At 35.1% G+C, this 9,467-nt stretch overlaps 1 protein-coding gene across 1 annotated transcript; it reads right to left on the bottom strand.

Annotated features, from left to right (window-relative positions):
- Positions 1 to 7,282: 7,282 nt before the first annotated feature.
- On the bottom strand, positions 7,283 to 8,235 carry LOC127562786 (ubiquitin-conjugating enzyme E2 T-like). Its single transcript, XM_051998760.1, has one exon. The coding sequence runs from the start codon at positions 8,132 to 8,134 to the stop codon at positions 7,541 to 7,543; it is 594 nt and encodes a 197-aa protein (XP_051854720.1). The 5' UTR covers positions 8,135 to 8,235; the 3' UTR covers positions 7,283 to 7,540.
- Between the last annotated feature and the right edge of the window lie 1,232 nt (positions 8,236 to 9,467).

The raw sequence follows: 9,467 nt of genomic DNA, 5'->3' as shown, positions 1-9,467 counted from the left end.
GGTTTCTGAGTTTACTCCACCATCTTGGCTCTCCCCACCCAACTCTCTCTCTGTTTCACATGTTTCTTGTATACAACATAATGTAGGATTCTGTTTTTAATCCACTCTGCTGTTTTATTCTATTTTATGGTAGAGTTCATTCCATTCATATTCATTATTATGATTATCAGCTGTGTATTTCCCTCCATCCTATATTCTTCTCTGTTTATAACTTTATTCTCTCTTTCCACCCTGCCCCTCCTTACTAATATTTGGTTTTTAACCCACCTCATCCACTATCTACCCTATTTTCTAACACTCCTACCCCCTTGTCTTTCCCCTTTCACTGGTGTTTCTGTCCTCTTTTCTATCCAGCCCTTCCTTTTCTTTCCTCTTCCCTCCCCATTCCACTTCTTTGTTGGGTAAGATAAATTTCTACACCCCCTGAATGAATGTTATTCTCTCTTTGAGCCAAAACTATTGAGATCAAGCTTCAAATAATACTTTCCCCCTGCCTTCTTTCCCTCTGTTGAATAGGTCTTTTGTGCCTCTGCATGTGATAAATTTGTCCCATTATACCTTCCCTTTCCTCTTTTTCCAGTGCAGTCCTTTTCCTACCTTTTAATGTCTTTTTTCTTTGATATCATTTCACCAGAGTCCATTCACTATTTCATCCTCCATCCATGTTATGCCCCTCCTCTCACTGCCTCAATCATAGATAAAATTCTCATGAGTTATAGATATTATTTTCCCATCTAGGTGTGTAAATAGTTTAAATTTATTTAATTTAATATGTACTTTTACTTTTTTAAATATGTTTTTTTTCTGTTTTCCTTTCTATTCTTCTCTTGAGTCCTGTGTTTGAAGATTAAATTTTCTCTTTAGTTATGTTTTTTTTTTCAATAAAAATGGGTGAAACTCCCATGAAAATAATGTTGCTGAGTCTCACTGAGGAGTTAATTCTCAATTATAACCCCAGGTCATTTGCCTTTGGGAATATGATATTTCAGACCCTCTGATTCTTTATTCTGGAAGCTGTCAAATTCTGGGTAATATTAACTATAGCTCCTTGATAATTGAATTGCTTTTGTCTGATTGCTTGCAGTGTTTTTTTCTTGAGATTGTATTTCTGGAGTTTCACAACAATGGTCCCTGGAGTTTTCCTTGTAGGATTTCTTTGCAGAGGTGATGGATGGATTCTTTCAGTGACTATTTCTCCTTCTGTTTCTAGAATATCAGAACAATTTTCCTTAATGATCTCTGGAAGAATGCTATATAGGCTCTTGTTTTGGTCATGGACTTTCAGTAGACTAATGATTTTTAAATTGTTTCTTCTCGATCTATTTTCCAGGTCAGCTGTTTTTGTCAGGAAGTATTTCAAATTTTCTTCCATTTTTCTTCTTGTTTAGTTTGCTTGACTGATTCCTGATGTCTCATAGAGTAATTACCTTCCATTTGCTCCATTCTAGTTTTTGATGTGTGATTTTCTTCAGATTTTTTAATCTCTCTTTCCATTTGATCAATTCTACTTTTTTAAGGTATTGTTTTCTTCAGTGGATTTTTTTTTTTTTTTTTTTTTTGGCATTTGACCAATTGTAATTTTTAAGGAATGGCCTTACTTTTCCAAGCTGTTACCTCCCTCTTGCTTACCTCTCATTTCTTGTCTCATTTTTTTTTTCTTTTACCTTTCTTATTTGCCTCTTAAAGTGTTTTATAAGCCCTTCTAAGAAGGGCTTCTAAGAAGATTTATTATTCTTGAGACCAATTCATATCACTCTTTAAGATTTCTTCTTGGATATTCTGTCCTTGTCTGCATTTGTATTTTGTCCTGCCTTGTCACCATAGTAGCTTTCTATGATCTAGGTTCTTTTCTGTTTCTTGCTCATTTTCTTTTCTTTTCTTTTGGTATTTTTTCTTTCTTTTTTTCTTTTTAAACTTTTATAAACTCTGCACTGTTCCAAGCTTCCTATGCAGCTCTGAAATTTATCTTTGAGCACAGGGACATCTTGTGTTTACAGGGGTAGCTTTGCCTACTGTAGGAAAGAACCTAATTTCCAAGAATTCATTTACCTTTAGAGTTGGAAATGGAGGCTTCCCTACTTGTCTGTTCCACTACTGAGCCAGAACTGATGGTCTCAGTTGCTGATCTGTTATAATTAAAACCCTCTCACTTGCTTTTCCAGATTCTGAGTTGGACTAAACTCCCTTTTTCACTCTAGTGCGACTGACCTTTCTTGAAGTTTTTCTAATCTATTTTGAGCTGGAGAGTGTTTTCATTCCATCAGACTCTGTTTAGAGGCTTGGTTTCATGTGGTTTTTGAGGGAAATTGGGAAAGCTCAAGCAGCTTCCGGGTTTCATTCAGCCATCTTAGCTCTACTACCTACCAAATACTTTACAAAGAGGATCATATTTGAGCCTCATATTAACTCTGTGAGATAGGTACTAATTTCCAATTTATTAAAGGGACTTTCCTAAATACAAATTTACTATGATTCTAGTAGTTTTCACAAACTACTTATGATTCAAAATAGAGTTACCTTAACAATTCTACTTTCCTTTAGGTTTTTAATTTTTTTTTGAATACCAGTGCAAATATTGGTTGTCTATTTATTATAACTTGCTCTTAATATAAAAAGTAATATTGAAAATGAATGGATGCCCATCAATTGGAGAATGGCTGGGTAAATGTGGTATATGAATGTTATGGAATATTATTGTTCTGTAAGAAATGACCAACAGGATGAATACAGAGAGGCTTGGAGAGACCTACATGGAATGATGCTAAGTGAGATGAGCAGAACCAGGAGATCATTATACACTTCGACAACGATATTGTATGAGGATGTATTCTGATGGAAGTGGATTTCTATGACAAAGAGACCTAACTGAGTTTCAATGGATAAATGATGGACAGAAACAGCTATACCCAAAGAAGGAACACTGAGAAACGAATGTGAACTATTTGCATTTTTGATTTTCTTCCCGAGTTATTTTTACCTTCTGAATCCAATTCTCCCTGTGCAACAGGAGAACTGTTTTGTTCTGCAAATATGTATTATATCTAGGATATACTGCAACATATTTAACATATATAGGACTGCTTGCCATCTTGGGGGGGGGGTGGAGGGAGGGAGGGGAAAAAATGAAACATAAGCGAGTGCAAGGGATAATGTTGTAAAAAATTACCCTGGCATGGATTCTGTCAATACAAAGTTATTATTAAGTAAAATAAAATTTTTAAAAAAAAGTAATACTTTTATGTAACAGTGGAGCTAAGTTGACTATTGCACTTCACTTACAATGAGTAGATTAGGTAAGAGTAGTTCTTGATGACATCAATCAATAAAAACAGTGTCTGAACAAGGACAGAATGCCTTGAATCCCTCAAAGTCATTGGATGAAGCATATGATCATGACCTGAAGATCTAATAAAATGAAGAGTTATTTGAAAACCAGACAGAAAGTCAAAAAGTTTGAAAGGGAAGTATAGGGACAAGAGTTTTTGAAACAGAAAAAAAAAAAAAAGTTGCCCAGAGATAACCAGTGAGAGGAAAAATAGAAGATAGAGCTGATCTGTATCAGAGAAAGGAAATATTAAGGATAACATTGTCCATACAAGAATCTTGAAGCTGAAGACTCAGGCTGATGCCATAAATAATATCAACTATTTAGGGACTGAAAGAAGGTTCAAGAAAAACTATAGTCTTTTTCTCCTTTTCCTTCCCAGTGATTATCCATCAAAACAAACCATAATCTATTGCTTCTTTACTCAGATGTTTCCAATGTGACTTTGGACAAAGATTAAGCATAAATTTAAATATAAATTAAAGAAGATAGTCAAATCCTTGCCCAAATGTTAAAATTTCTTCTGAAGGCATGCAACAACTATAATTGTATTGCTAATTTTTGATCTAAGACAAGATGTTCTATTACAATAAAGGAGGAATTCATTTGTATTTGAGGAACTATATTTGTGTGAGTGTATATATGTGTATATCTGTCTGTATATACACATATAAACATATATATGTATATATATGTGTGTATTGTATATGAATAAGCAAATATATATCTGTTTATGTATCCATACACATTTGTGTTGAATATGTGCACATATCCACAAAATAGATACCAAAATACTCACTGTGTATGTATGCTTATTTACATATTAGACTAAAAATAAACTAATTTTTACATGAGATTGTTACACCTAATAACAATTTAAATCTGCAAAGTGTTCTCTATAACATTTTACTCAAACTCCACATAATGCCTTGAGATAGGTACAAAAACTATAATTATTCTTACTTTATAGTTAGAGAAATTGAGGTCTTCCTAACTACAAGTTGAGTATTCTGTATGATTAGCCTGTATCTTTTTCCATTCATAGATGTCCTTCATTTCACAGAAGATAGTTGTTCAACTGGAGCCAAAGTCAAATAGTAAAATCCCTACCATTTGACTCACATTTTCCTTAGGCTAAGTCCTTTCAGGGACTGTGACGACTACAAATCCCAGGACATACCCAGAATCAGCTGAAGTTAGGATAAGCAAAAGTCGGTAGTCTTAATTTTCTGTCTTTAGACGCAGGATCGAACTGGATAGAAGCAGAATGTCCACAACTGCCTTCTCCCCCATCTACCACCAAGAATGTGACTCTGGCTAATCTTACTCCACCCCCTAGTCCCTCCTACAATCCTCTGTATATACCAATCATTAAGCCAGCACAGGATATTGGGAAGGACCATTGTCCAAGCCTATGCTCATAGAATATTGTCCAATCAGTAACAAGCCCTAAGCTTGAACTGACCTCGGTGCAACAGCTCAAGAGTTTCAGCCCTCTACAAGGGACTATGATTAAAGTTTACCTTCTACCTAAGCCTGCTACCCTGAAAACTACTATCATTCATAGAAGATGATTATACCTATTATTCCATGTATAATCTAAGGGAACAAAATAAAAATAACAAGGTAAATAATAAGTCTTTTGCCATTAAAAAACCCAGGCAGATGTGGAGGCTCTCTTGTACAGAGACTACCTTGGATATACCTTGCATGGAATCACTGAATGGTTTAAGAAAACAACAAAAACCCAATTACCAGTGAGCATTCTATTAAGTTGGTTCCAGGTTATGTAGGGGAGTAAAAGAGAGTGGGTTAATAATAATTACCCTCCTGAGGCAATGGATTTTAATGTCTTTTTTTTGAACCAGCTGTCAGTGTTATTTGTGGAAATATTTCCTAAACCACCAAAGTTACTAAAAGTGCTTTAAAAACAAATAAACAATAACAAAAACCTCAATCTTTTTAACCATTTAACTTTTAAGATTTTAGCCCTCTTAAAAGTAGGCCAGTGTCTAGAACTAGAACCTCAGAAACTATCTTAGACCAGAACTCAATAGTGTTTCTTTATGGAGAGTATCTTACATGAGGGAAGAGGAAGGAGAGGGCAGAAGTAATATAGGCAGAAGAAAATAATCTTTATTCCTTAATATCTTCACAGAATCCCTGAAATTCAGAATCTTAAGGGAAGTCATTAAACATAACCTATAATTGAGTAAAAATACTTTCCATAACATAATGAGATTTAAAACTCAAGGAATTCTAAGAGGTATAAATAAGGAAGAAGTACTTACCAAGAATAGTGATTAGTTAGTACAAAGGGCCATAGATAGGAGATGGAGTTTTCTATGTAAGAAACAGCAAGAAATCTAGGCTGTTTGGAATATGTGAAAAGGAGTAATGGATAAATCTGAAAAGTTAGGTAAATGGCAGGCTGTAGGGTGCTTTAAATGCCAAACAGAAAATTTTACTTTCAACACAGTAGCAATATAAAGACTCTCCAGCCAAATGTGCCTTCTTATTCCTTCTTTTGAAGCAATATTGTCATTAAGGCAAGTATAAGATGTCAGTTGCTCTGCTTTGGCAGATTGAGCACTCCTAAAGAAATCTTCATAATTTGAGTCTTCTATAACTATTATATCTGCCTCAGTACCAGACTTGGAATCTGTTTACCAAAATCCACATCTACTTTCTCTTATTATTCTGTAATATAATAGACTAACAAAATTGCTTCTTTTCCCATCAGCCAAAAATCCTTCAACATGCTTTAACCCTTCTTGTATTTACACATGAGGACATTATCTTTCTTTTGAGAATAGAATTTGTTATTTTCTGTTATCGGGCTTTTTATTTTCCTCACTCATACCACTTGCACTTTCCAGTCGTTTATCCATTTATGTTCAGTATCTTTAATCAGTTTTCTTCCACTTCATATCTTCCACAATTTCCAATTTTTTTTCTCTCTCCTACATTCTCCTGTTCCTTATTTTCTTACTCCTTCCTATTTAGTTACATGATTTCCCCCCTGGAGACTGGACCTTTTTTAGTCTCTTGCCACATCAAGCAATTTGTATTTTATGAACCTCAGTGTCTTCCCCAAGTGTCTTCTGGGGGATAGAACTGGTATTGGTTGGATAACAACTCCTTTTCCCTCAGGTGTAGTACAGCATTACATATACTGCAAATGATGGTAACCTGCCCCAATTCCCTCTGTTCCACAGATGAATACTATTGCAACAGAGAATTCAGCCCCTCTTCAGTACCATCCAGAGTGAGCTTTTTGTTTTTCTGCATGACTAGGGTGAGTCTGAGAATGGGTAAAGTGGAGATTTATTGCAGGCTTTTGGGCAAGCTTTTACAACTCAGGCAAAATGATGATGGTAGGAAGGAAGGCGTCAAATGAGGGTCTTAGAGGTTATTGATTAAAATTCTCTCGTTATTTCATGGGATTTTCATCTTCTTAGCATTCATTTTGACTTAAAGCATGGAAGCAGCTGAAATTACTTTTGTCTCAAGAATGATTCCTATTTTGGAGTAGTTTGGGAGTTTGTGAAAATTGGAGCCTAATTCTCCATCTTGTTAGTCAAATGACCTAGAAGTTTTAAAATCAGAAATTAGATAAAATGAGTTGATCTGATATATTCAAGGAACTTCTATTGGACTAATCAGTGACTTTGACTTGAATTCCTATGAGATTTTGAACTTACTCAAAATGTTCAGGAGAAAATAGCAAGTTAAGAAATTTCAGACTCCTTTGATCAGAATGCATAAGAATCTGGAGAAATCTAGAGAATCTGATACTCTCTTATTTTTCTTACTTTACATTACCCCTCCCTTTACATACTTTGTAGTATAATCAAATAGGAATTCATCCGGGACTCTCTCTTCTCCCTTCCCCTATATACAAAGAACTCTTTGCTATCTTTCAAATAAACTTTGAAACTACAAAAGCAAATAATATTTTTTTTCAATGTTAAATGATTATTTATTTTTCAGGTTAAAGGTTTCAAAATACATATGTACAAGATAAATACAACAAATTACATTCAGAGAATTAGTCTACTGCAGTATACATAAATATACAAGGCCTGTTTTGTAAGAGAAAAACCATTCCAACTCTCATTAAAGATCAAGAAAAACATTCAAAAAGATGAGACACAATCAATGCCCTTGACAGAAGCGGAATGCTCTCAGCTGCAACAGCTCAGGATGGGCTCCTTAAACATCAGAGCAAAGTCTTTTCTCTGGTCCCCCCAGCTTGGAGCCTTTTCTTTTCGGTGGCACTTCTGAAACTCTGGGGTTACTGGGTTCTGGTAGATTTTCCACCTCCTCATTCTCTTTTGACTCTTCCCTTGGACGAGCATGCTTCTCAGTCCATTCTCTGGCATTCTTGAGGAAAGTTGGTTTGTTGTACTTAAACTCTGAGGATATGTCAGCCATGAGGGGATCATCAGGGTTGGGCTCTGACATGAGCAGCTGGATGGAGGTCAATACAGTGGAAATATTCAGGGATGGTCTCCAAGCACCTTTTGGTGGTAATTTGAGGACATCCAGGCAGATCCTCCCTGCAGAGTCAATGTTAGGATGATAGATGGGAGTCAAAAAGCGTATCTTTGGAGGTTCAAAAGGGTACCTCTCAGGAATGGAGACTTCCAGCTTGAAAATACCCTTTTCATAGGGTGTGTTCATCCCACCCAAAATCTGAGCTCGGAGATCATCCATTTGATTTGCGTTCTGCCAGCAGGTAATGCCCGGGGGTGGCTCTGTGGCTAACAGGTGCAGCTCCCGCTTGAGGCGTGAGGCTCTCTGCATGGTCTTCTGAGAAAGCTGGCACACCTTATGACAGAAGTGTGGAGTGAGAAGCACTGAATTACCAGTCCGAGGTACTCGAGCTCTTCAGGGAAGGGGGGCGGGGTTCCCCAAAAGCAAATAATATTAGCAAAACATAGGATCCCACTTTAAGGAAGATGAAAGAAGATTAATATTTCTATCTCAAAAAGGAATAATAAATATTCTTAGAACATCTAACAAATAGGAGTATTTTGGGTATAAATAAATATCAATTTAACAAAGGAAAATAAAGGTTGATAAGAGATACACCCTATTGATCTGGTGAATACAACCAAAATCAGCTTGCCTCTTATTATGAAACAAAGTTGAAGAAACAAAAGACATTCCATGGGCAACATTCACATTAACTCAGCTATTATTATGTTGACAAAGAACTGTCCAAAAAATGACTGTCATTCAGATTTGTTTGTAGGAAAGGAGTTTATGATGGCAATTCTGGACCAGGCCATTGCCATAATAAATTATGGAAGGATTATCCTTAAGGAATTTAGATTTTGTGGTAAGCATACATCATCTAAGGAAAAAAAATAGAGACAATGCAATGAATGCATCATTGTAAACTATAAAAATTTAGTACCTGACAAATAACTAGCAAGATATGACCTGGTGGTGAGAATTATAAGTTAGAAATTTACTGTTGTTTATAGATTGACAAATATTCATACTACAAATACAAACCTCAAAATAGCTTGGAAAATTAATCAGTGTTGGAACAAGTTAATTATCATAGAACAAATATCTTTGCACAATTAATAAGAGGACTTAAAAACAATGCTTTTAATGTTCAAGTTTCATGTGCTAGGGAAAAAGAAAGAAAAAATAAACTTTCATATAAATGGTCCTGACTAAGGTGATTAAGATCTTGCTGGAATAAGATAAAATACTTGTATCTTTTATCCTCTCTGCCACTGATGTACTGAAGATGCTTTCAGTGAACCTACAGAATAGGAAGTTATATCTTAAGACAAACATTGGAAAATAAAAAGCAGTTATATTATCCACCTTGGCAACAATCCATAAATATTAAAAATAAAGTAATAAAAGGTAGCTATTGAGCACAAAGGATAGAATGCTATACTTAAATGCAGAAAGACCTGAGTTCACATAATGCCTCTGACATTCACTAGTTGTATGATGCTGGGCAAATCACTTAAACCTCATTCTTCATCAGTTTTCTATTTATAAAGTAGAAATTATAATAATACCTATTTCCCTGCATTGTTAAAAGAGTAAAATGACGTATTATTTGTAAACTACCTTGTAAACCTGACAGTCCTATATAAATACTAATTAC

This window comes from Antechinus flavipes, chromosome 4, assembly GCF_016432865.1.
Source record: "Antechinus flavipes isolate AdamAnt ecotype Samford, QLD, Australia chromosome 4, AdamAnt_v2, whole genome shotgun sequence".
NCBI classification, from domain to species: domain Eukaryota; kingdom Metazoa; phylum Chordata; class Mammalia; order Dasyuromorphia; family Dasyuridae; genus Antechinus; species Antechinus flavipes.
This window is presented reverse-complemented; position numbering and strand designations above follow the sequence as displayed.

Coding starts and splice junctions, on each gene's coding strand:
- LOC127562786 (XM_051998760.1), bottom strand. CDS start 8,134: ATGCAGAGAGCCTCACGCCTCAAGCGGGAGCTGCACCTGTTAGCCACA.